The sequence below is a fragment of the Geotrypetes seraphini genome, chromosome 1 (genome assembly GCF_902459505.1).
Source record: "Geotrypetes seraphini chromosome 1, aGeoSer1.1, whole genome shotgun sequence".
Lineage (NCBI taxonomy): Eukaryota > Metazoa > Chordata > Amphibia > Gymnophiona > Dermophiidae > Geotrypetes > Geotrypetes seraphini.
The window spans coordinates 401,227,242-401,254,910 of NC_047084.1; the positions used below are offsets into that span (position 1 = coordinate 401,227,242).

At 44.2% G+C, this 27,669-nt stretch overlaps 1 protein-coding gene across 5 annotated transcripts in view; it reads left to right on the forward strand.

The window, feature by feature from the left end:
• SLC49A3 (solute carrier family 49 member 3) overlaps positions 1 to 27,669 on the forward strand; it is a 711,721-nt gene that overhangs the window by 588,025 nt on the left and 96,027 nt on the right. For all 5 annotated transcript variants that reach the window (XM_033918077.1, XM_033918067.1, XM_033918090.1 and 2 more), the window contains one exon: positions 19,493 to 19,605. In XM_033918077.1, coding sequence (XP_033773968.1) covers positions 19,493 to 19,605 — 113 coding nt within the window. The remainder of the gene's footprint in view (positions 1 to 19,492; positions 19,606 to 27,669) is intronic.

Below are 27,669 nucleotides of genomic sequence, written 5' to 3' on the forward strand. Positions count from 1 at the left end.
ATAAGGAGGTCAATATCATCCTTAGATAAAGAGGGATAAAGTTTAAGAGGAGCACCGGGTGAAGGAATTTGTAAATGATAAGGAGGAGGGCTAGCAGCACAGATAGATTGTTCTGCAGCATGTAATTGAGCAGGGGAAAGAATGGACAGTTTGGATGTTTTATCTTTAACAGTAGCTGACCAATAAGGAGCATATGTAAGCCAATTAATGCCTCCCCTTCTCATATATTCTTTGTCCCAGTGCAGATCCCCTAAATAATATGGTCATGCCTCATGATCCCCCAAACACAATCCCTTTATCATATCCATATGAAACGTATCATTTGCCCCATCTCGGGGAAACGGACTCGAACTATGAAGTCCTTCAGTCCAACCAGCCATATTATCTATCCAAGGATCAATAAGATAATATCCAGTGTCACATACACGGGCAACATAAGCCTTACAAGTCTCAGCTTTCTTAGGGGGGGAACCTTACTACCGTTCTGACCCATTACAAAAACAATATAGCAATGCAGGAATCCCGCTTATCTTACCTTATAAGCGAGATACAGAACAGTAATATACAATATAGTCTTATACTCTATAAAATCTTATCTCTAAGCAATAGAAAGGAAAGCGATAGAAGAGAGAAAGCACATACAAAAAGTGTTAACCCCACAAACGACAGAGTGCGCAGGCGGCTCTATAAGTAATATTGTTCTTCCCAAAAGAACAATAGGAGTTTTTTTTATTGTTAGTGTAGTTTCTTCAAACTCCGCTATAGACTTCCCAAAAATCTATGTTTAACAAATAAAGGGTGGGAACAGGGCACCTAATACCAGTGAGTATTAAAGAACAGAATTCAAAATTCAGAAATACTCACAAAATACCGGTGATATCAACGTCCCTCCCGGAGGAGCCCCCACTGAAAAGGATAAGGCCCGATTATGGCCGTACACACTCTGTCATTTGACAAGCAGATGTATCCGGGGACAATATCTAAGAGAAAACAGACGCCTATTATCTCTCAAACATGTCCGCTTTATTGAATATTCTGTATCTCCTTTTATATCATTTTACATGGGTAAGGGTCGTCAGCATATGATGTAAATGCAAACCATATGTGGACACAGATCACATGCAACTTTAAAAGAAATAACAAATCCTTTACTTATCTAAGACCAAAGTCTAGAGGTGCTTTGGCCAGCAGAGCCTTATCTAAATTTTCTTACAAATACAGCTAAGAAAACAATTAGATTCACTTTACAACAGAATAAGAAAGCACATCTCTCAAACATACAATGGCCTTGTAGTATATCAGCAAGAGAAGGCAAACAATCTGGATTTACAACTTCAAACATAACTTAAGGAAAACTACATAGTAAATTAGCCTTGTAATATTTCAGCAAGAGAAGGCAAACAATGTCTGGATTTACAACTTCAAACACAGTTGAAAGAATACTGCAAGACACATGAAAAGTATCCCTTCAGGAGGGATGTGCTGAAGAAAAAGTGGCTCAAGGTACCACAGATTCTTGAGCTTGCCCTGGATCCAGAGTAAGGGATCATTATTTACAGGCTATATAATTTAACTTCAAGAATTTTTGCTGAGTATATTCAGCATTTTAAAACTGTTCTTATTTTTTATTTTTGTAGTGCAGGCAGTCTCCAGGTTAAGAATGAATTACATTTTTAAAACAGTTTTTAAGACGAATTTGTATGTAACTCAAAACTTTTAAGATACTTGCTGCTTGCCTGTGCTCCCAGGTAACAGAAGGGCCAACTGTCCCTACCAGTGTTCCCTTTAAGGTACAGCATGCACAACCACACACTGTTCTTAATGTGGCCATGCATCATTCCTGAATCTGCTACAGGAGAAGTGTAAAAGTCTATGCCACTGGAAAAAAACTGCTCAGTGAAATAAAATGAAGCTGCAACCGCGTTGTTAAGTACGAGTCGTATTTAAGTCAGGTGTCTGCAACTCAAGGACTGCCTGTATATAACCTTTATATATGTTCTGCTGCTGGTAACAGGGAATGTGCCTACTATGGGTACAAAGCCATGGAGTGTCACCCTACCCTCTAAGGATGGCCTTGTATGAGTACCATGACTTTTTCCCTAGAAAAACAACATTCTGTTAAAGCAACCCTGAATAAAGGGTTCACTCTGGACCAGCATCTTCTATACCCTGCCCCTTATCCCCGCCAGAGATGCCAGTTTACCAGTTCTAAGATAGATTTGTAAATATTTTGGCCACTCCTGGTTTTTTTTTTTTATATATAATATTTCTTTATTGAGCAAACCAACAGATAGAAAACAGAACATTGTACAGGATTTCCAGCAATCCAACAGAAAGCGCCCCCTGGGGCGTACACAAAGCAGAAGAGAGCAACACGAGGTAGTACGGATTGCTCAGAAAACAGGTGGAGCTCAATACAGTTTTTCATATTACCCCCTCCAAATCCCCCCAAGACCCAATAAAACCCCCCAAAACCAAAGCCTAAGTCAAAGTACTCCTGGAACGTCAGGATCTACCCCCCCCCCCGTCCCCCCCACCCCCCACCCCCTGACCTGTGAGAAACTTAGAGGAGATATACATGAAAGAAACGGAATAAGCAATAAGCAACATATGGAACCCCCAGTGACAATGTATAGACCAAAGCACAGTAGGACAGAAACCTACAAGAAGAAGAAGAAGGAGAACTTAGTCCAAAGGGAAGAAGGAGAGAAAAAGAAAAAGAAAGAAGAAATCTACGGAAAAGAGAAAAATCTGAAATACCGAAAAAGGAAAAATACATAAGAGGACAGAAGACCCAATAGAGACTAACAGTTCAATAGGAGACTCCTCTCACGATGGGGAAGGGTCAGCCAATACTCCTCCCAGATATCCTGAAAGTGAGACCATCTACGTTCGTCCCTAGTGCCCGCAGTCCGTCTTTCCAAGAGAGCTAAGTCATAAAGGGACCCCTGCCATCGAGAGAAAGAGGGAGCATGTGGCTCACGCCAAAGAGTCAAAATGGCTTTCTTAGCCAACAAAAGGGCCTTAGAAATCAACTGCCGCTGCCCAACAGTGCATCCTAGAAGCTCCGCCTCCTGATAAAAGAGCGCTATACAGGGGTTACTGTCCGGTATCCCCGGCACAAAGGAGGACAAGTAGAACCAGACTCGCTGCCAAAAGGCTCCCACATAGGGGCAATCCCAAAACATATGACCCAGGGAAGCAGGACTTGCAGAACATTTGGGACACCCCGCATTATCTGTAATACCAGCCCGATGTGCTCTGTGAGGGGAGATAAATGCCCTATGAACGAATTTATATTCTTGTTCCCTATGTAACATATTATAGGATATGGTACGCACAAGGACAAAATAGCGAGATATCAATTCAGACGGGATCATGCAGCCCAAGTCAGCACTCCACGCCCCCGCTAACCAATCAGCCCGTTCGGTCAGTAAAGGGGGGCCCAAAACATTGACATAATAACGAAGTCATGGTGTCACATCTTCCCCCAGTGCCAAACACTTCCCCAGTTTCCGTGCCACAGCATCGCTCAAGCTATCCCCGGAGACGCTAAGAACATAATGGCGGAACTGGAGGTAGGCGAAAGCGTCCACTCTATCCAACCCATATAGTGACCCCAAGTCAGCCGGGGATAGAAGATCGCCTCCCTCAGAAAGAGCATCCCCCAGTCTACGAATCCCATGTGCGTGCCAATTACGAAACACCTCTCTGTGACTGCCCGGTTGAAAACGCAAATTACCCACCACCGGGAGTAGAGGAGTGATATGAGAGTTTATGCCCATATGTTTACACAGTAATTTCCAAATGTGTCTCATATAGGCCCAAACAACATGTCCCCTGCAAACAGAGTCCAACTGGGCAGCAGGAGCGTGTAATAAAAACAACCCAGCAATAGGGTGTAAGAAATCCCTGTCTACAGAAAACATTAAAAAAGAAGAGCTCTCCAGACACCAGTCCCGAATCAATCTAGTCCCACATGCCAGATTATAGGCGCGGATGTCTAGCAGTCCAAATCCCCCCTGCGATTCAGGCAACATCAAAATGCGTAGAGAAAGCCGAGGCCTGCGCCCACGCCATAAGAAAATCCTCAAGGCACTGTACAGCCGAGCTAAGTCCCCAGTCCGTAACCACAGCGGAAGAGTTTGAAGCAGATAAAGCCACCGAGGAACAATTATCATATTGTAGAGAAATATACGCCCCGCAAGGGATACTGGCAAATCACCCCACAAGCGTAGAAGCTCCACCGTGCCCCTAAGTAGGGGCTTAACATTGATCTCATAGAGTCGAGTGAGGGAAGACGGTATCAAAACCCCCAGGTATTTTACCTGCTGTGGAGCTTCCCGGAGCGGGAAATCAGCCCAAGCGTGCGGAATACTAATGTGAAGAGGAAGCGCCTCCGACTTAGACACATTAAGTTTTAGGCCCGAGATCTCCCCAAATCGGCAAAACATCTCCAATAGGCTAGGGAGGCCGGAAACCGGGTCAGTCAGCATTACCATAATATCATCCGCAAAGGCCATACAGCGCAAAGAGGAATTCCCCAGCTCTACTCCAACTATCTGAGAATTACATCGGAGAGAAATCAACAATGGTTCCAGAAATAAAATATACAGTAGAGGGGATAAGGGGCAGCCCTGGCGAGTGCCCCTCTGGAGTACAAAGTCCGAAGACACCATTCCATTAACCAATACGGCCGCCACCGGATGGGAATAAAGGGCCCCAAGAGCTCTCATAAAAAACCCGTCCAGCCCGTAGCAGCGCAGTAAGGGGAATAGAAAGGCCCACTCTACTCTATCAAAGGCTTTTTCTGAGTCAAAACTAATAGCCAGCGCAGGTTGTTTCCGAGAATCACAATGGGCCAGAGCAATGAGGAGCTTCCTAACATTATGACATGCCAAACGTCCCTGCACAAACCCTACCTGGTCTGCACCCACCAAAGAAGGAATGAACTGGGCCAAACGATTGGCCAGAACCCGAGCTAGGATTTTGAGATCAACATTGATAAGCGAAATAGGTCTATATGAGCTCACAAGTAAGGGATCTTTACCCGGTTTAGGTAATACAGTAATCAACGCTCGATTTGCTCCTGAAGGGAACTGCCCAACCTCTGCCGCACATGCAAAATAACCCCTTAATGGATCAGCCACATGTCCCTGAAGAAGACGATAGAATTCTCCCCCAAAACCATCCGGGCCTGGAGATTTACAAAGGGGAAGATGCTTGATAACCCCTAGCACCTCCTCTCTGGTTATAGGGGACGCCAATACATCCGAGTCCGACTTTGATAATTTAGGTAAGGGTATCGAATCCACCCAGGATTGACACAGTTTACCATGTTCCCGTACAGTGAGCTTAGTCTCCTGCAGGCCGGCTATATCAGCCTTATGTCTAGCTAGGCACTGCAAGATCTTAGTTCTCTTGATAGGAGAATTGATACCTGAGACATTCCAAGACACACATCTCAAACCCCTCTTAACCGGCATAATAGAAAAAGGAACCAAAGATACCAAAAGAGAAAAAGAGCACAAAACCGCTGCCGAAGGTCCCAGCCCATCCTCCAGCAGCCCAGTCTCCACCTTAGGTCCCCACCGGAATCAGTCACACGCACACAGGTCAGGAGCCTGCTCCCACCCCCCCTCCTGAACTCCCTACTCCCTCCCCCCACCCAACATGCCAAAACCCACAACCACAACATCCCCTTCACAAACCCCCCCCGACCATCCCCCTTCCGAACCCCCCTCTCCCCACCCCAACCCCCACTCCAAGAACCCCCTCCCCCCACCCACACCCGCAAATGCACACCACACCACCACTCCAGAGAGGGGAAAAACCAAAGGGCCTACAGTCCCACCCCCGCCCCAGCTTCCAAAACTTCCACCAAACCAGTGTTAGGCAATAGAAACCCAAAGATAGAACCTAGGTATTTATATGGGTAACATAGAACCAAGAGAATAAACCAGATCGTACAGGTCCCAGCCAGGAACCCATGCTAGAAAGTCATACCCCCCTAAGGGAGAAAACTACAAACCAAGTACAGGCGCAACATATGCCAAGTAACAGTACCAATGAGGATATCACCCGCTGGTCGCAGGCTGCCCCACTGCAATCAAACTGCAAAAACTATAGTAATGTCAAAGACCATCAGGTGCCGGACCCCAGATCAGGGTACCATTGAAGAACTTGTGCTCTGGCCGCCGCACTGGTGTCAAAAAGATGAGGCTGGCCATCATAGATCACCCGAAGTTTAGCAGGGAACTGCAGTGTGAAACGTAACTTTTTCTCAGTGAGTTGCTTGCAGACAGACGAAAATCCCCTCCTCAAGGATGCCACCTGTGCAGAATAGTCCTGAAAGATGAGGATCCGCTGGTTCTGAAATTGTAAATCCTTGCGCTGACGATAATTGCGGAGGAGAAGGTCCTTGATGGCAAAGTTCAATAGGCGAAGAATCACCACACGCGGTCTAGTCGCTCCCTCCTGTCTTCTACCCAGCCGGTGCGCTCGTTCAATGCGCAAGGGTCCCAGACTCCGCGTTCCCAGCAACTCCGCCGCCAACCAAGTTTCCAGCGTGGTAAGCAGGTCTCCGTCTTGCACAGATTCAGGGACCCCCACCAGCCGCAGGTTATTCCTTCTGGATCGATTCTCCAGATCTTCCATTTTTTCTTCAAATTGTCCCACCTTGCATTGCAGCTGCTTCACTTCAGTTTGCAGTGTGAGAATGGAGTCTTCCGCAGCACCTACCCTCTGTTCCACCTCAGCAACTCGGGAGTTAAAATCCGATACCGTTGTGGACAAGGTATCCAAAGACTCCTGCATTTTATCTAGGCGGGTCCCCAGCGCTAAGACCACTGCCTCGGTAAGGCGCGCTATCAAATCCGCTCCCCCTGCAGTCACCGCATCGCCCGGATCCGCCATCTTGTCCTCGTGGCTGGGACCCGATTTCGCCCGTTCCCGATCTTTTTTGCCTACCTTGGAGGCCATATCCGCTGCTCCCCTGTGGATAAATCTGTCCATGGGCCCCCAAGGAGCTAGGGAAGGCGCTTGGTGGGGTCAATGTTCGCCGATTTTAGTGCAGGGAAGCCGGGGCAGGGGAAGAACAGCGGAGCTCAGGGAAAAGACGTCCTCCCTGTTCTCTGCACGGCCACGCCCCCCCCCCACTCCTGGTTTTTAACTTATATCCCAAAGTGGTATTGGATTTGTAGTGCTCGATTCTGCCTATTGAAATAATTGTTGCATGCCAGGATGGGCTAGTCAGAAATCCATCTCCAGTCTGGAACTGAATAACTTGGTATCTCTAAAGGAAACAGTAGTGATGCTGGAGATAGGGGCATTAGGGACACAGAGAGGGAATGGGTGGACAGGGGATATGCATACAGGGGACTTGCTGGACACAAAGTTGTAGATCTGCTGAGCTGGGACACCTGAGAGAATTCAGAAATATATTCCCCACTTTTCCTTTGTAAGGGTCTAAGCATACTACCTTCCCCTACACACTTACACCTGACCTATACTACACAGAGGAGATCATGTGATGATCTGAGTGAGGCAGGATGATTTATGTCTGACTCCAGGGATCCTAGCCCCATCTTTTGAATTTTCTCATTTAATTCACCAATTGGCAGCCTGATTCTGCAAACTGCGCCTAACTTTAGGCATGCTTTGGACATCTCGGCTAGATGCACTTTACAGAATCGTGCTTAAACGAGCTCAGCGGCACATAGGCATCACATAGGCATCCCCAGTTTCAGACTTTTTTTCCTAGATGCCAGCTAGACATCCATACAATGTATTTACTTAGATGTAAAAATATGTTTTCTGTGATTCTTTTTCTTCCTTATTTCAGGATTGTAAAATTTAAAATAATAAAAACAAAAAAAGTAATACTGCATGCCAATTTTTAAAGGATATTTATAATATTTTATTTTCAGTGAGAGGTACTGACTGGGATTTGAACTGGTAACATCAGTGTAGAAGGGTATACTTTAACCAATGTGCTACATAGGAAGTTGATAAGCTGCATAATAATTGTAAAACTAGGACCTATAAGCAATGGAAGGAATAAATGTTTGAGAGTTGTTTGGGCTTTAGATAGGTGTTGTTTGGGCTTTAGAAAGATGTTAGTTGGATAAATGTGAGTTTCATGGATGGTATTTAGGCAAGCAGAGAGGTCATCCGTTGAGCTTTGTTTGAGCATCACATAGATGTTAATTTGATAGATGTTTTTCTAATGGGGATTTAGGCAGACTTTGGACCTTTCCAAAGTGATTTTCCTAAATACAGTTCAGGGATTTTATTTTGTTATTCAGCCATCACATAAACCTACTAGTTTCCTGGCCAAAGAAGCAATGTTATTAGCTAATTATAGCACATGAATTCACAGCTTTAGGTTTGTTGCTCAAAATAACACTTTCTTTCCCACTAAACATTGCTCCAATCAGCTCATTCTTCAAAGCAAAGAAAGTACATATGCATAAAACACATAACAAACATGAATGTGGCTTCTAGTTCATTGTAAATGGAGGTGTGCAGTTGCACAATGCTGACCTCATTGTGAGATCATCAAGGTGCACCTGCAAGGTACAATGCCACAATTAAAATATATGCTGGGAATTGAATTCACAACCTCTGCAAGATCAGCACAGAGCTTTTACACATTGAGATACACCACCTTTCACTCAGGTTTCTGTGACTCCCCTGTCATATCATAGCTTAGTGATTTGCTAAGGTATCATAGTAACATAGTAACATAGTAGATGACGGCAGATAAAGACCCAAATGGTCCATCCAGTCTGCCCAACCTGATTCAATTTAAAATTTTTTTTTTTTTTTTTTTTTTTTTCTTCTTAGCTATTTCTGGGCGAGAATCCAAAGCTTTACCCGGTACTGTGCTTGGGTTCCAACTGCCGAAATCTCTGTTAAGACTTACTCCAGCCCATCTACACCCTCCCAGCCATTGAAGCCCTCCCCTGCCCATCCTCCTCCAAACGGCCATACACAGACACAGACCGTACAAGTCTGCCCAGTAACTGGCCTAGTTCAATCTTTAATATTATTTTCTGATTCTAAATCTTCTGTGTTCATCCCACGCTTCTTTGAACTCAGTCACAGTTTTACTCTCCACCACCTCTCCCGGGAGCGCATTCCAGGCATCCACCACCCTCTCCGTAAAGTAGAATTTCCTAACATTGCCCCTGAATCTACCACCCCTCAACCTCAAATTATGTCCTCTGGTTTTACCATTTTCCTTTCTCTGGAAAAGATTTTGTTCTACGTTAATACCCTTTAAGTATTTGAACGTCTGAATCATATCTCCCCTGTCTCTCCTTTCCTCTAGGGTATACATATTCAGGGCTTCCAGTCTCTCCTCATATGTCTTCTGGTGCAAGCCTCCTATCATTTTCGTCGCCCTCCTCTGGACCGCCTCAAGTCTTCTTACGTCTTTCGCCAGATACGGTCTCCAAAACTGAACACAATACTCCAAGTGGGGCCTCACCAATGACCTGTACAGGGGCATCAACACCTTCTTTCTTCTACTGACTACGCCTCTCTTTATACAGCCCAGAATCCTTCTGGCAGCAGCCACTGCCTTGTCACACTGTTTTTTCGCCTTTAGATCTTCGGACACTATCACCCCGAGGTCCCTCTCCCCGTCCGTGCATATCAGCTTCTCTCCTCCCAGCATATACGGTTCCTTCCTATTATTAATCCCCAAATGCATTACTCTGCATTTCTTTGCATTGAATTTTAGTTGCCAGGCATTAGACCATTCCTCTAACTTTTGCAGATCCTTTTTCATATTTTCCACCCCCTCTTCGGTGTCTACTCTGTTACAAATCTTGGTATCATCTGCAAAAAGGCACACTTTTCCTTCTAACCCTTCAGCAATGTCACTTACATACATATTGAACAGGATTGGCCCCAGCACCGAACCCTGAGGGACTCCACTAGTCACCTTTTCTTCCTTCGAGCGACTTCCATTAACCACCACCCTCTGGCGTCTGTCCGACAGCCAGTTTCTGACCCAGTTCACCACTTTGGGTCCTAACTTTAGCCCTTCAAGTTTGTTCAACAGCCTCCTATGAGGAACTGTATCAAAGGCTTTGCTGAAATCCAAATAAATTACATCTAGCATATGTCCTCGATCCAGCTCTCTGGTCACCCAATCAAAAAATTCAATCAGGTTCGTTTGGCACGATTTACCTTTTGTAAAGCCATGTTGCCTCGGATCCTGTAACCCATTAGATTCAAGGAAGTACACTATCCTTTCTTTCAGCAACACTTCCATTATTTTTCCAACAACTGAAGTGAGGCTCACCGGCCTGTAGTTTCCTGCTTCATCCCTGTGACCACTTTTATGAATAGGGACCACATCCGCTCTCCTCCAATCCCCAGGAATCACTCCCGTCTCCAGAGATTTGTTGAACAAGTCTTTAATAGGACTCGCCAGAACCTCTCTGAGTTCCCTTAGTATCCTGGGATGGATCCCGTCTGGTCCCATCGCTTTGTCCACCTTCAGTTTTTCAAGTTGCTCATAAACACCCTCCTCCGTGAACGGCGCAGAATCTACTCCATTTTCTCGTGTAACTTTGCCGGACAATCTCGGTCCTTCTCCAGGATTTTCTTCTGTGAACACAGAACAGAAGTATTTGTTTAGCACATTTGCTTTCTCCTCATCACTCTCCACATATTTGTTCCCAGCATCTTTTAGCCTAGCAATTCCATTTTTTATCTTCCTCCTTTCACTAATATATCTGAAAAAAATTTTATCTCCCTTTTTTACATTTTTAGCCATTTGTTCTTCCGCCTGTGCCTTCGCCAAACGTATCTCTCTCTTGGCTTCTTTCAGTTTCACCCTGTAGTCCTTTCTGCTCTCCTCTTCTTGGGTTTTTTTATATTTCATGAACGCCAACTCTTTCGCCTTTATTTTCTCAGCCACTAGGTTGGAGAACCATATCGGCTTCCTTTTTCTTTTGTTTTTATTGATTTTCTTCACATAAAGGTCCGTAGCCATTTTTATCGCTCCTTTCAGCTTAGACCACTGTCTTTCCACTTCTCTTATGTCCTCCCATCCTAACAGCTCTTTCTTCAGGTACTTTCCCATTGCATTAAAGTCCGTACGTTTGAAATCTAGGACTTTAAGTATCGTGCGGCCGCTCTCCACTTTAGCCGTTATATCAAACCAAACCGTTTGATGATCGCTACTACCCAGGTGAGCACCCACTCGAACATTAGAGATACTCTCTCCATTTGTGAGGACCAGATCCAATATCGCTTTTTCCCTTGTGGGTTCCGTCACCATTTGTCTGAGCAGAGCCTCTTGAAAGGCATCCACAATCTCCCTACTTCTTTCCGATTCCGCAGACGGAACATTCCAGTCCGCATCCGGCAGGTTGAAATCTCCCAACAGCAGAACCTCCTCTTTCCTTCCAAACTTTTGGATATCCACAATCAGATCCTTATCAATTTGCTGCGATTGAGTCGGAGGTCTGTAGACTACACCCACGTAGATAGAAGTTCCATCTTCTCTTTTCAGAGCAATCCATATCGCTTCTTCCTCTCCCCAGGTCCCTTGCATTTCGGTCGCTTGGATATTGATCTTTACATAGAGAGCTACTCCTCCACCTTTATGACCATCTCTGTCCTTCCTAAAAAGATTATATCCCGGTATGTTTGCATCCCATCCCATCATCTGCTTAGCTATCATATCACAGTTAGCTGCGACAAAACACTGTTAGCTCAATGGCTTAAAGCACTGCTTTCATTGTCCTAAAAGCCAGGGCTTTGAATCTATGGTTGAATAAATGTGACATGGAGTCAAATACTGGTGTTTATATCACTTGCTAATCTCACTTTTGTAATTTATTGTTTCTAGTATTGCTAATGTTGTGCTGTTTGAGATAAAAATTATATTTGGTCTGTAGCTTGTAATTTTTATTAAAATGAGTATTCTGTGAGCTGAAGTATATGAGGGAGTTGAACCCACACCAGGTAGACAATGAGCCATAAAATAATAATTCAGGTTTTATTATACTGTTAATATAGGCATCATGTGTATAGCGGCGGCGTTCTTGCTGCGCTGTACCGGAGCACCCAAAGCGGCAACCTCTCCACTGAGAATACCAACCGCCTCACAAGGCTCTTCCCCCTCCCTCCCCACCCGAGCATCACTATTTTGTGCTTCCTGGGTTTTAAACTGACTACCTCTGCAAGATCAGCACAGGATTTTAATACATTGAGCTACTTCAGCTTTCAGTCAGGTGGATCTCACTGCCCTGTCATATCATAGCTTACTGCTTATGTATCATCTGCTTAGGAATGATATCACAGTCACCCCAAAGAAAGCATTTGTAGCTCACTAAGTAAAGGCACCTCATCTATCCTCTCCAGCTCACTGGTTCAAACCCCACCCTCACCTCCATTCATTTTAACAGCTTCCTATTTGCTCTCATAAGACACGGTGGACTTTGCTATTTTTCATCAGCATTGTGCAGTTTGCAGATACACCTCTTTAGATATTGACATGGCTAGGATATCCTAAGCTTTCATGGTAGGAAACTTCTCCTCTTACTGAAAGAAGTCACCAAGTTCAGGCGCTTTGTTGTACCTTGTCTCCAGCTCACCGGTTCAAATCCCACCTCACTCATTTTAACAGCTTCCTATTTGCTCTCATATAATGCCATTTTCTTTAATATTAAGCTGTTTGCAGGCTGTCAGGCAGTTTAGACGTCTCATTGGACATTCTACGTAGTTTGGATGTCTCATTGGATGTCTTAGAAACATGTTGCTATGGGCGTCATTACTGTTTCTACCGTTGAAGCTGATTGGGCCATTCCTTGGGGTTGGTTTCATTAAAGTGTTTTATATATGGTTTAGATACCTGTATTCACTTTGCAACAATGCTCTTAAAAGAAAATCAAATTTTATTCCAGGAGAGTGCCATGTTTTTGTAGACAAGTAGGGCTCTTCAGCATCTTTATAAATGATCTGGACATTGGTACAACGAGCGAGGTGATTAAATTTGCAGATGATATGAAGTTATTCAGAGTAGTGAAGACACGGGGATTGCAAAGATCTGCAACATGACATAATCAGGCAGGAATGGGCATCGACATGGCAGATGAGGTTCAACGTGGATAAGTGTAAAGTAATGCATGTCAGTAACAAAAATCTCATGCACGAATACAGGATGTCCGGGGCAGTACTTGGAGAGACCTCCCAGGAAAGAGGCTTGGGAGTTCTGATTGACAAGTCGATGAAGCCGTCCACGCAATGTGCGGCGGCAGCGAAGAGGGCGAACACAATGCTAGGATGATAAAGAAGGGGATCACGAACAGATCGGAGAAGGTTATCATGCCGCTGTACCGGGCCATGGTGCGCCCTCACCTGGAGTACTGTGTCCAGCACTGGTTGCCTTACATGAAGAAGGAAACAGTACTACTCAAAAGGGTCCAGAGAAGAGTAACTAAGATGGTTAAGGGGCTGGAGGAGCTGCCGTACAGCAAAAGATTAGAGAAACTGGGCCTCTTCTCCCTCGAACAGAGGAGATTGAGAGGGGACATGATCGAAACATTCAAGGTACTGAAGGGAATAGACTTAGTAGATAAGGGCAGGTTGTTCACCCTCTCCAAGATAGGGAGAACGAGAGGGCACTCTTTAAAGTTGAAAGGGGATAGATTCCGTATGAACGTAAGGAAGTTCTTCTTCACCCAGAGGATGGTAGAAAACTAGAACACTCTTCCGGAGTCTGTCATAGGGGAAAACACCCTCAAGGGATTCAAGACAAAGTTAGATAAGTTCCTGCTGAACCAGAACGTACGCAGGTAGGGCTAGTCTCAGTTAGGGCACTGGTCTTTGACCAGAGGGCCGCCGCGTGAGCAGATTGCTGGGCATGATGTACTACTGGTCTGACCCAGCAGCGGCAATTTTTATGTTCTATATCTGAGCAAGTTCAAAGTGATACATGTAGTAAAGTGGAACCAAAACTATAGCTATGTGATGATGGGTTCTGTGTTAGGAGTCACTGTCCAAGAAAAGGATCTAGGTATCATTGTTGAGGATACGTTGAAACCCTCAGCTCAATGTGCCGTGGCTGCTAAGAAAGTAAATAGAATGTTAGGAAAGGAATGGAAAATAAAGATGAAAATGTTCTATGGTATGCTCTATGGTATGATCGCACATTAAATACTGTGTGCAGTTCTGGTTATCACATTTCCCAAAAAGATATATCGGAATTAGAAAAAATACAGAGAAGGGAAACAAAAATGATAAAATGGATTGGACGACTTCCCTTTGAGGAAAGGCTAAAGTGGCTAGGACTCTTCAGCTTGGAGCAGAGACAGCTCAGGGGTGATATGATAGAGGTCTATAAAATAATGAGTGAAGTGGAAAGGGTAAATGTGAATTGCTTGTTCACTCTTTCCAAAAATACTAGGAGACATGCAATGAAGCTACTAAGGGCTAGATGCACTAAAGAGGATCAGTAAGACCATGTGGTCTGCTCCGATCCAATTTTTGGCCAATTCAAAAAGAGCTATTGATGCACTAAAAAGTTTGCATACAAATGATTTACACAGAGGTTTGTCGTAATCCCTGACTCTCCCGTCTGAATGATTGCTGTGAGAGCGACTCTCACACATATGCAGAGCTGGCAGGGGAAGTCTCTTGTCACTCAGCTGTTTAGGGCAGGAAATTTTATTTTTTTTCTTTTTAATTTTTTAATGGGCACAGATGCTGTGCATGTTACACACATATTAAAAAAAGGCCCCTTGCCCATTGATTTCGGCAAACCCCCCGCACTAGCGAAAATCGGCACGAGGGATGCCTATTCCCTCCTGCTATGCCACCTACCCCTCCCCCATGTGAGAAAAAGCCTAGTAGGAGGGTTGCCCATTCTCTCCTGCTACCAGGTGCTCTCCCGAACTCCGCCTCCTCGGTACATTTTTCCGAAGTTGGAAACAGGGGGGAAGCACAGTCCCTCCACCTTCAAGGCCTGCTGATCCAAAATGGCGTGCCTTCCCTCCTTAGTGCATCATGTGATGCATGGGAAGAGGCCCAAGGCTCTGATACCTAAGGCCCCCCCTGCCGTTTTCGCTGCCGTGGGAGCGGGGTGTTGGTTCCCAGGGCATCGGAGGGGGGATGTCGAGGAGGGCCATCATTGGGGGGAAGTGCTTTTTTCTTTCTTTCTTTTTGATATTGTGCGTGTGTAACATGCCAGCATCTGTGCCCATTAAAAAAAAAAAAAAGAGCTAAACTATGGTTAGACAATTGCTTTTTTTGGATTGCTAAACGCAATCCCTTTTTTTGTGCTTCGGGAAGCCATGTTAGAGCATCAGTTGGTCTGCTAGTTTGCATGGCATTTCAATATTAATGACCTTATTTACATGGGCGGATCGGAGAATGAGCAATCATGTAGAAAATAAGGCTATTCTTATGTTCTTAATCTCAAGAATGTTAGTGCAGGTTACACCCAGGTAGGTGGCTTGTTCATTCCACCTCGTGTATATTAGAAATGTTATTGAAGGTTTTGTATTAATCAGACTTGTTTCTTGGAGAGAGTCCCTGCACCCATCCCTCTTATGTCTATTTGATACAAACTGAGGAGATACAGCCCAGCCCAGAGTGAGAGGAGGCAGAGCACAAAAATGTAAATGAGGCTCTCTACACCAGATCTTGTGATCAGAGATACACAACCCACAGGTTCAAGAATGATGTGCCTATTTACTAGAAAGAAGATTATCAAGGTAAGTACCTAATCTTCCCATGTAACAGTTATAAAGATAGAATTGCTTAGGAAGTTCTTGAAATTACACTTTAAAGACGAGCATACATGCTCACATATTTTATGGCAGTTTCTTAGGATGTGGCCTGCTTTTATTCTTGCAGACATGAGGAGGGGCATAATCAAAACATATGTCTAAATCCGATTGGGATGTATAGCGCTAGACGCCCAAAGTCAGCAGTGGGAAAATGCCCATTCTCAAAAAATATGTCTAAAATATATTTTTTCGAAAATTGTCTCTCTGGACATCCAGGCTATTGTTTGTCCAGACCTCCAAAATTTTGTCCAAGTCCCAAATGCCCAGAACAAGATGTGGGAGGGGCCAGCATTCTGATGGACTGGCCGCCCAGACATGGCAACAGAGCAGTGGGGCACCTTTCAGGGCACTGCTGTGAACTTCACAAAAAAGGTATCACATAAAAATCTCTCCAGAACTCCCTTATAGGTTATGCTGAGCCCCCCCGAAAACCCCCTATTCCCACTTGTCTACAACCCCAATAGCCCTAATGGCTCCAGGTAGCACCTATATGGCAGTAGAGTAGGGTTTGGGGGGTGTTGGTGGGCGCAGATGTTCCACCATATATATAATGGTTAGAGTGGCTTATGGACCTGGGTCCTCCTCTCTCTGGTTCATTAGCCCACCCCCAGGCTATTTAACAGTAGAGAATGACACGGTGGCGGTTACCCGTGGGTAACCCGCCAAAACGGGGAATGAAAAATAACAGTCGCTGCGGGGACGGGGACAAGGCCATTCACCGCCCATGGAGCGGTGAATGGCCTTGTCTCCGCAGTGAGGCATTAAGGATCGTGCGGTCCCCGCAGCCACCGCCCGCCCGTAGCGTTTAGCCAGCTCCCTCCCTCCACCTCACCTTAAATTCTGAGTTTGCCGGCTTCCTTTTTCCTGAGCCGCACGCGTTCAAAAAGCCGTGCACGCGCAGCTGCGCGAGTCCATCAAGCTTCTCCTCTGACGCAACCGGAAACAGGAAGTTGCAGGAGAGGAGAAGCTTGATGGAGCGTCTTTTTAAACGCATGCGGCTCAGGGAAAAAGGAAGCCAGCAAACTCAGAATGTAAGGTGAGGTGGAGGGAGGGAGCTGGCTAAACACTGCGATCGGATAGGTGGGGGCTGCTAGACTCTGTGATCGCGTTTGTTCCCGGCTCATACTAGGAAGGAGGGAGTGAAAGGAAAAAAAATTCTGGGCCAAGGGGATGAAGAGGGAAAGAGAAACCCACAGCAGGAAAGAAAGGGGAAGACAGGCAGGTGAGCCAGATGCTGGAAACAGGTGGGGTGGGGAGAAAGAGGGAAAGAAGCTAGATGGGGTTGAAAAGAAGATACGCTGGTATGGAAGAGGAAGATAGGGGAAATCTGGACAGAGGAAGGTAACAGAAAGAGGGGAAATTATGTGCATGGGGCATAGGGACAGAGACATAAAGGGGACATGCCATGGGGATGGTATATGGACACAGGGGGGGGGGGCAATGGCAGATACATAGGAGAGATATTAGAAATGGGGAAAATAGGAACACAGAAGCAAGATGGTTTGTGGGAATGGGACAGGGACCGAGCTCGCAGGCTCCAGCGGCTTGCACAAATTACATTGTAACGTGCCACGAAAATAAGAGAGAGGGAGGTAGATAGATAGGCCACGCGAGAGGAGCTGAAGGGTGGTAGAAAGGAACAGATGGTAAAGGAGGGAGGGAAGGGTGGTGGTAGAAAGGAATAGAACAGACATTGAAAGAGGGTAGAGAGGAACAGAACCTGAAGGGAAATGTGGAAGACAGAGTGGGAAGAAGACAGATGCCAGACTATGGGGGAGCGGAGGGAAGAAGATGGGTGCTAGACCAATTGGGGGAGGGTGAAGGGACGGCTCAGTAACAGCAAATGGAAGACGCAGAGAGAAGACACACAGTGGATGGAAAGAATTGAATGAGAAGATGTGGAAAGCAGAAACCAGACAACAAAGGTAGAAAAAAAATTCTATTTATTTATTTATTTTTTGCTTTAGGATAAAGTAGTAAATTAGTTGTGTTGATAAAATTTTATAAACAAAGCCCTGCCAGCTGAACATCTCTTTCTCTAGTTCAGCAGCAGGAACTTTGATTTATAAGAAAGGAATAAGCTAAATATTACAGTACTAAGGCTTATATGGATGCTGCGGTGACGGTGACGGGGCGGTGAATGGGATGGCAGTGGCGGTGACAGGGCGGTGAAAGGGATGGCGGTGACGGTGACGGGGTGGTGAAGGGAATGGCAGTGACGGGGCGGTGCAGAGGATGGTGGGCCGGGGACAGGGCGGTGACGGGGACAAATTTTTTCCCCGTGTCATTCTCTATTTAACAGAACTGTGTGCAGCTCTACTAGGCTTTCCTATACTAGATGCTGATGTACTGGAGACAGGTATGTATGTTTTTATTCCGATCTTTGCGGGGTTGTGAGGGGGTCAGTGAACCCTGGGGGAGTGTGTGTGGGGTCTTTACTTTGTCTTTGCAGTGGTTATCTGGTCACTGGATACCTTTGGGCACTTATTCCTGTTTTTACATCATCTAAGTCACAATGTATAACTTCCGTCCAGGAAGTCTCATAAAACCTTTGATTATCCCTGCATGTTGACCAAGTCTAGGTCGGCTCACATCCCGCCATAAACACTCCTCTAGATTCACCCCTTTTAGCTCTGGGCACACAGCGGCATTCAAAGGCCTAAAAAGTCTCTGGATACATCCAAAAAATTGGTTTGATTATCAGCACTTGGATGAGCTGTCTTTTAGGTCAGCCAAGTGCCGACTTGGGTGGGTTTCTAGATGTATTTAAGTTCCGATTATGAGCCCCACAGTGTTGTAAGGACTGGGGCCTTATCAGACATCTTGTACTCTATTCTTGTCTCTTTCCCATAGTCAGCCCTGGTCAATTTGATTATTCTTTGTGTGGATTGGCAGTTTAGAATAATAAAAGTTGGAATTTATGCTTTAGCGCAAGTCTGCACATACACAGCAAAAAAAAAAAAATTAAAGTTACTGCCTGAACATCTACCATCTTGTTCCTTCACATCTCAGGATGATGCATCAATGATGCTTCTTCTTAGATAGGGCTTTATAGGACCAAGTCTATTTTCTGATTTCCTTACAAACATGAATAACAATACAAACAATTCCAAAATACATGGACAGTATTTTCTGATCCACTACACAGTCTTCAGCATACCAGAGATTCTAATACAGCACACATCCCTGCGGGGGAAAAGTATATTCTACTCATCATTTATTACATGTCTCGCTATCTTTATCAAGAAGACACAAAATAGAACCAGAAGTCAAACCAAGTAACAGGATTATAGTTTTGTATAATTTATGCCTCATCATCTTTACTATTGGGCATATGTTCCATGCATTCAGTACCTCCCTCCCCTTTTTTTCAATTTGATTCCAAGCACAATCTAAAAGCTCTTGCTTGGGTATGTAGTCATAAATTTATTTGTGCTGATTTTAAAACTGGATACTATACACACTACACTGGATAATATGTTCCCCTCTTCTATGAAACTGCGCTATGAGCATCGGGCTCTCTGCGCTACAAACTGCTAGCGCAGTTTAATAGAAGAGGGGGTTATCTTGCTTTGCTTTTTTCTTTTCAGTCTTCAATAATGAATTATTCATGGCTGGAATATTTTGCTAAATACTGCATCTTATTAATATCATGCATTTGTTTTTATTAATTTCAGCCAAATCCAGGGAGTTATCTATCTTGTGGTGTTTCAGGTGCTTGCCAGACCCCTTTCTGATATTATATTTGCTACATGTAATGTGGCTGGGGTTGATCCATTAGACTGGAAAGGTAAGTTGACCTTTTATGACAGAATGCATATGCGAAAATCCAAAAATGCATGTTTATTATATGCCTAGATTTAAAAAGGCCATTGTAATCAATAATCTCAACAGAATTTTTAAAAAAATTCAACAGAACAAAACATCCAATTCCAATGCAAACTATAGCAGAATTATTACAGTACTGAAATTGAACTTGTGGTAATTATTAAGGAACTCAGAAAAACAGTTCACTCTTGTATATTGTGGCGGGGCCAGGGATAAGCCTAGCGCTGGCAACCCGGCTCCCGCCCCAGGCGCATGTCTGAGCACTCCCCGGAGGACCCTGCTGGATAATCCCAGTAGAAAACACACACTGCTAACTTTGGAGAGTTCACAGTTTGTCCTTTTATTACCCAGTTCAAGGCACTGGGTCTTTAAACAGCCGCACTCGGCAGAGGATACTTGAAACAAATAGTACATAAGCAAGGCTTCTCCTTTATAGAGAGTCCAAACTGCCCTGCAGGCAAATAAACCAAAAATATACAAAAACACTTTCTTTCAGGCTTCAGCAGTTGTGCCTGAGGATACTTCAGGAAGCTTTTTCCACCTGACCCACCTGAAGTATAAGGCCCCCACTACCCTTATGCTCATGGAGTAGGGGCTGGGGAACCGTCCATCCTTTGGCTTACTGGTTTAAAGTCCCCACCCAAAAGTTCCCCTATTCAGGGCTATGTAAAGTCAGGTTACTGCATTCAGGCTGTTCCCCGGAGGTTAATTCGTGTTTTCACCTCCTTCACTCTTTCTGCTCGGCTTATCTCTCGGCCTTTAATTCACACGGGGCACCTCCTCCTCCCCCTTTCACATTCACACTTCCTTACAGTCCTGCCTAAGGGATGAGGAACAGAGATGTTAACTTTCATTCCCCTCCCCCATTCATTACCTCACTGACTGTAGTTAGATAGGAGGTCCCAGGCTGCCAAACTGCAATCCATTTCGCTTCCTTCAGAGACCTCCCCCTCTATTTCCATTAGGGACTCCCCGCTCTCTGAGGCTGGATAGGAATTCCCCTCAAAGGCAGCTACCGGCCAGCCCTGCTCTGGAAGCCTTTCTCTTCCCTTGAGCCTCTGCCTGGAAGCCAGGGGTTTGTTAATTCGAGAGAGCTGTGGGATAGCGTGCTCTCTAGCCCTGGGCTGTGAGAAAAAGCTCCTAGCCGTTTCCTTCCTGCTCTGCACGGCTCGTCTCTCTCCCCCAGTTCCTGAGTTCCCCGATTGTTCCCAGCTGTGTTGATTTTATGCTGCAGGCTCATTCTCACTCCCCCTCTGGGTTGTCTGGCCTGTCAGCTCCACCCCTTTCCTTAACCCTTCCTGGGCCAGTTTTCTTTACCAGAGCTTTACTGGAGAACTGCCCAAGGAATCATAAAAGGGATTATAGTGCCCTAACTCAGGTATTGTGGTTTCTGTCCTTCTCTCTGTGCCTTGCCCTGCCTGCTGGCCTTTTACCTTAGGAACAGCGTTAATGGGCAACTTCCTGGGCTTAGGAATAGGGACAGCTCTTTGCATGGCAGGATTTAAATCCGGGGTTAAACTAGTGACAGGAGCTTCCTTGTCACAATATACTGTATGCATTAGTAAGTTACAGCAACTCTATATCCTTGTAGTACAGTTGGTAAGTTGCTTGCCTTCTGTGCCCATGACCTGTGCTGGAATTTCTGTTCAAAACAAACCAATACAAATCTCCTCAAGCATGTTTTTGTTATTTGTCCATTTTCTATCATAGATTGTAGCTCTTCGCCTAAGTCCCATTTGTTTGTCAGTTAAGTTTTATATTTTTATTTTATATTACTGATTTTAATGTGTATTGTAAGCCACTAAGACAGTGGTTTCCAACCCAATTGGGTTTTCAGGCTTGTCCTAATGAATATGCATGAGAGAGATTTGCATATTCATTAGGGCTATCCTGAAAACCCGATTGGCCTGGTGGTCCTCCAGGACAGGGTTGGGAACCACTGCACTAAGAAATAGACTGATATCCTATATAATAAAAGGCTAACTCGCGCATGCGCACTCCTATTTGTGTGTTTCCATGATCAGTAGTTCCGTGGCCGCATGAGTGCGCATGCGCGAATCCCCAGCACTTCCCTACACTCGCCGGAAGGACTGGACTGTATGAGTCCCCAGCACAAGCGTGTGGCCGACCCAGGATCGTGAGAGGATGCGCCGTGCAAAGTGCTGCACACTACTGGAAGGGGAGGGACATACCGGCACAAACCTCCCGCCAGAGAGGAAGGGCTGAAGCCAGCAACAGCAGCGAATTGTAAACGCTGCTGTTGCCTGAAGCACCCGAGGCAGACGCTTCTCTCCCAGCGAGATGACTTTAATATCAAACCTCCCTCCAGCGTTGGCAGCTGCAGCACGCTAAACAGGCTTTCTCCTGCAGTTGAGTCCCTCTGCCGCGTCACCGATGACATCATCAATGACGCAACAGAGAGACTCAACGGCAGAAGAAAGCCGAAGCAGCCTGTTTAGCGTGCTGCGGCTGCCAACGCTGGTGGGAGGTTTGATATTAAAGTCATCTCGCTGGGAGAGAAGCGTCTTCCTCGGGTGCTTCAGGCTAGAGAATGACACGGGGAGCGATCCCCGCAGGCAGCCGCGGCGTGGCGGCGGTTTGGCTGCGGGTTATGGAGACTCCATAGCCAAATCGCCGCAGACACGGGGACAAAAGTTTTCACAGCCCGCAAAAACGGTGAAAAGATTTGTCCCCGCAGGCCAATGTACCCCCTTCTAAGTACCGCTATTTACCTTGTCTTCACCGTGTGTCTTTGGTTCGGGACCGGGTGTTTGATTTTTTTTCCGGCGGCCATGTTTGTCTCCGCCATGTGGTCTGTCTCCTCCAACTCTCTACCCGACTTGCACGTTGCCGCATTGACTCCGCCCCCCAATATACTGGCTCCTCATTTGTCAGATCCGTTTGCTCAAAGTAGGGGACCAATCGCTACTGCCGCACATGATATTTAATGAGTTGTAGTGCAGCAGTAGCGATTGGGAATGGGATTTCGGAGCCGAGCCCAGGATTTGAATTTTGAGTCGCTGCCTCGATTGGATTTCACTGCATTCTTGGAGGAGCTGAAAACCTGAAAACTTTGTCAGTTACAAGTAGAGGTAAGGAAAGGACTGTTTGGGTGAATAAAATCAAGCAAGACCGCTGAGCAGCCCAAGTGCTCCACAGAGAAAAATACACCTAAAAGCAACTACACTCACCATAATACTATACTACAGAGGAGATGCTTCCGCTAAAATACAAAATCTATCACTGAGCCTACAAAATGACTCGGGGACGCCACTGTCCCTTGCAGTTAACCACAAGAAACCATCCCCATGTCATTCTTTAAGGATAGGGTTAATCTAAGCAGCTTCCAGAACTGTCCTAACATCTTAACTGCCTGTGTCCCCAATGCTGCTTAGTTGCTTCCAACCTGCCACCATCGACCTGGGTAATTACATTTTCCAGTGTCTATGTTAATCAGCTAATTGAATGAACTGTCTTAAGCAGTTCTCAAACACTCATAGTGGCCCGTAGTCTCTACAAACATTAGTCTTAATGCAAACAAGCAGTCATCTTAGCAATAACAAAGGTAAAATATATTAAATCTGATGAAATTATCATATGTAAATGTATCTAATGTTTTGTTCTTGTGGGACAGTCACTAGAGGGGTACACCTGAAGGAGAAGGGTGTACTAAGACCCCTTGAGAGGAATGGTAGAACTAGGGATGGAAGATTTTCAGGGCAAGGAAACCGAGTCTCAGTTGAAGTTTGAAACTGAATCCAGAGATTGTGGATGATTTGTTGTTCATCCACGGGTTAAAAAATAACGACAATTAAAAGTACAGGTTGTGTTTTGTTGTGTTTTGTTTTTGTATAGTTATTAACTAATAGTTAACTAAGTTGTAAAGTTGTAAAGAATGTTTCCTTTATACGTTAATAAAGATAAGTATATAAAATCATACCCGTTTGAGGCTTTTATGTATGCTGCGGTGACGGTGACGGGGCGGTGAATGGGGTAGCAGTGGCGGTGACGGAGCAGTGAAAGGGATGGCAGTGGCGGTGACGGGGCGGTGAAGGGAATGGCGGTGACGGGGCGGTGCAGAGGATGGTGGGCCGGGGACGGGGCGGTGACGGGGACAAATTTTTTCCCCGTGTCATTCTCTACTTCAGGCAGCAGCAGCGTTTACAATTCGCTGCTGTTGCTGGCTTCAGCCCTTCCTCTCTGGCCGGTCCTGCCTACTTCTTGTTTTCATGAAGACAGGACCGGCCAGAGATAAAGACCTGAAGCCAGCAACAGCAATGAATTGTGAATGCTGCTGCTGACCAATGAAGTAGTTAAATGAGGAAAGGGAGCAGAGGGGGAGAGAATGGCTTGGAGGGAAGGAGGAAGGTATGCCAGATCAAGGGTAAAGGAAGGAGGAGATGGAGAGAGGCCATATGGAACAGAGAGAGAGAGGGCGGACACTGGATGGAAAGAGAAGAGAGGGGCAAGACAGAGGGTGAACAGTAGATGGAAGGGGTAGAGAGAGGGAGACACACCGAATGGAAGTGTGAAGGACAGGGGGAGCAGACGTTGGAAGGAGGGGGGCCAGGGAAAGACACAGACAGAAAGAATGACAGCGTCCAAGGAGAGAGAGACAAATAAAAAAATAAAAAACCAGACAGACAGACATCTACTCTAGCACCCGTTAATGTAACGGGCTAAAACACTAGTCAGATAATAATAAACTTGAAACTTAACAACGGAGGCATTGCTGCTGCCTATGCTTATTCTGGACTTCATTGTTTTAGTTATTTTGCTGTCATAAATTTTATCACAGAGACAAGTAATTAGATAAACCACAAATGTGAGGTGACATTATGGAGACCCAAACAATTAGCACACAAAGAGTATTGACTTTTAATGAAGGCGATGGGCCTCAGAGACCTGTGTTAAGGCAGTTGACTGCTGATGTTTGTTGCAGGTCAATATCTCAATCATCGGTCCAAACTCCCGATAATAATCAATTTTAAATATTTTTAAATGTTTTTATAAATAATTTTGATATTTTTACTTTTTTAATATATTTTTTTAAATCTTCATAAATATGAAGATAAAAAATATTTAAAAAATATTAAATGAGTAAAAATATCAAAATTATTTATAAAAACATTTAAAAATATTTAAAATTGATTATTATCAGGAGTTTGGGCCCATGATTGAGATATTGACCTGCAAAACACATCGGCAGTCAACTGCCTGAACATAGGTCTCTGAGGCCATCCTCTTCGTTAAGTTAGTATTCTGTGTGTGCTAATTATCTGGGTGTTTTTTTATTTTGTTGATATATTTTGAACCACAGTGTCTATATTTGTACTCCACTCACTTAGAGAAGTGCATTAGATATTTATTGATTATATGCATTGTTCTATAATCGCTTTTTCTTCAGGAAAAGGCCTCAGAATTGGAGCCTACGCACAGTCGTGATGTCATAGACTGAGGAGGTCAGCGTAGTTTTAATGCTCCTTGCTCCAGTCAATGGCCAAAAACCCGATTACTAGTATTTTACTTTTATAATTTTTTAACTTTTTTAAAACTATTTTTAACTGTTTTGGAATTCAATTTGGTTATTATAAATTTTCTTTCTTATTTATGAACTTCCTTTTTCTTCTGTCCTCGAATTCCTTCACTATTCACCATTTTTCACCAAATTCTTATGCACTTATCCATTATACTGAAAAAAGTGACATCTAAATTACTTATCTTAAAGCAGTGCTTGCTCTTAAAAAATGCCGACGCAGCCAGCGTTTCGCAGAGTTTTATTTCTTGTCCGCTGCTTCAGGGCCAAAGTTTGGGCATTAAAAGTTTCTTCAGAAGAATGATTAGAAGTTTCAGTCCTGAGGTTTCCTTCTTGCTTTCTATGGGGAATGCTGGCTTCTGCATATAATTGATAAATATCTAATGCACTTCTCTAAGTGAGTGGAGTACAAATATAGACACTGATTTTGATTATCTACACCACTCGGGTTAGTTAATTTAGGTGATATATTTTGAATACCATATTTTGTATTTGTGTGAATGGTGACATTATGGAGTTCATTTTCAAAAGAGAAAAATGTCCAAAAAGGGGCAGATGGATCTTTTTCTCGCCAAACCCTTCCAAGTCACTATTTTCAAAATCTGTTTTCTAGATGGATATCTATGCTGTTGATCAGTAGTTCATCTAAATCTCAAGAGGGCGTGTTAAAGGTGTGGTGTGGGTAGAACTAGGACAGGCTTATGCATTAGATATTTTTCTGCCCTAAACAAACATTTAAGAATACGTCCGGGGCACAATTTGAATGTTTAAGCACCTTTTTAGCAAATAAGTGCCAAAAAGGTGTCCAAATTGACCAAATAATCACTGGAGGGATGTAAGCATGCCCCTCATATTCCTCCAGTGGGCATTGACCCCCTTCCACCCCCCTCCCCCCAAAGATGTGTAAATGAAACAGTATATGCCAGTCTGTATTATAGCTTCACATAATGGCAGATAAAAGCCAAATGGCACATCCACTCTGCCCATCTGCAGCATCCACTATCTCCTCCTTTCCGTAAGATATCCCACGTACTTGCCCCAAGCTTTATTGAATTCAGAAACAGTCTTTGTCTCCACCACCTCTACCTGGAGACTACATCTGTTTCATCCTGAGGCCTGTCTGATCCTCCAGCTCTCCTCGGCATGATGCCTTCAGCTGTTGAGACTCTCCTGCCTCTTCTACCTTGACTTCGATGAAGCCGATATTTGCTCTGAATGTCTACTGCCTTTGCTCTTTCTTTTCTACCTGGGGATCCTGAGATCGTCTTTGGCCAGTGATGGATTGACATCAAAGAATTATCTTGGCCATTGTGTCCTGGTGTTGCCTTACACTTCAGTTTCATTTCTATTTTTTAAATTTCTAGTTTTCTTAAATTTACTTTATTTTTATTTTAAAGTATTGTTTTCACCCGTAATGAATACTTGTTAGGATATGTATATCTTGCATCTTTCTCTATCTCTACCTTTCCTATCTGAATAAGTTCAATGGAGTTTCTTATCTGAATATGTTCTATGGAGTTCCTTTCAGTATTCAATTGTTACATTGTAAACCGCTTAGGTCAGTAAAATGCGGGAGCGGTATATCAAATTTTTAATAAATATAAACATTTTGCAGTACTGGTACAAGCTATTATCCTAGCACAATTAGATTACTGTAATTCAATCTATATAGGCTTGAGTAAGGGGAATGAAACAGTTACAACTAATCCAAAATACAGCAGCAAAGCTAATATTTGGTAAGAGAAAATTTGATCATGTGTCTCCTCTTATGAGAAATCTTCACTGGCTCCCTCTCTATCTTAGAGTACAGTTTAAATGTACTTCTATGGTTTTTAAAATCATACATGGACTATTTACATCTTTGATTCCTCTATCTTTGAATAACTAGGGATGATCTGATTCAAGAAACTCTCAGAAATTTAAACTGTCCTTTCCATATATAAAAGGAATAAAATCTATTGGTAATATTACTCGATCTTTCTCATATACTTTTTACAATGTTTTGGAATGGGATTGCCTCTTGTGTTAGAACTGTTTTCTCCTTCCAGATTTTCCATAAATCTATGAAAACACTGTTATTTCAACAGTTCTTAGAAAATTGTTTTAAGGAAAATTAGTTATCTTCTCTCTAGGATGTTGGATGAGGTTCTTCATTTTCTCTCTAATCTAACTACTTTCACTCTGATTATCGATTTTTATGTGTGAACCGAGTCAAACTCCTTTTGGAGAGACGACACGATATATAAATCCAAGATTTAGATTAGATTAAATTTCATGCATCTACCACCCTTTCTGTAAAAATGTCTTTCTTTAGATTACTCCTGAGTCTATCACCTCTTAACCTCATTCTATGTTCTCTCTGGAGTTTACTTTCAATTGAAAGACTAGTGGTGGAAAAAATAAAGGCAAAAGTTGGCATTCATGAAATATAAAAAAACCTCAAGAAGAAGTGTACAGAAAGGAATATTGGATGAAACTGAAAGAAGCCAA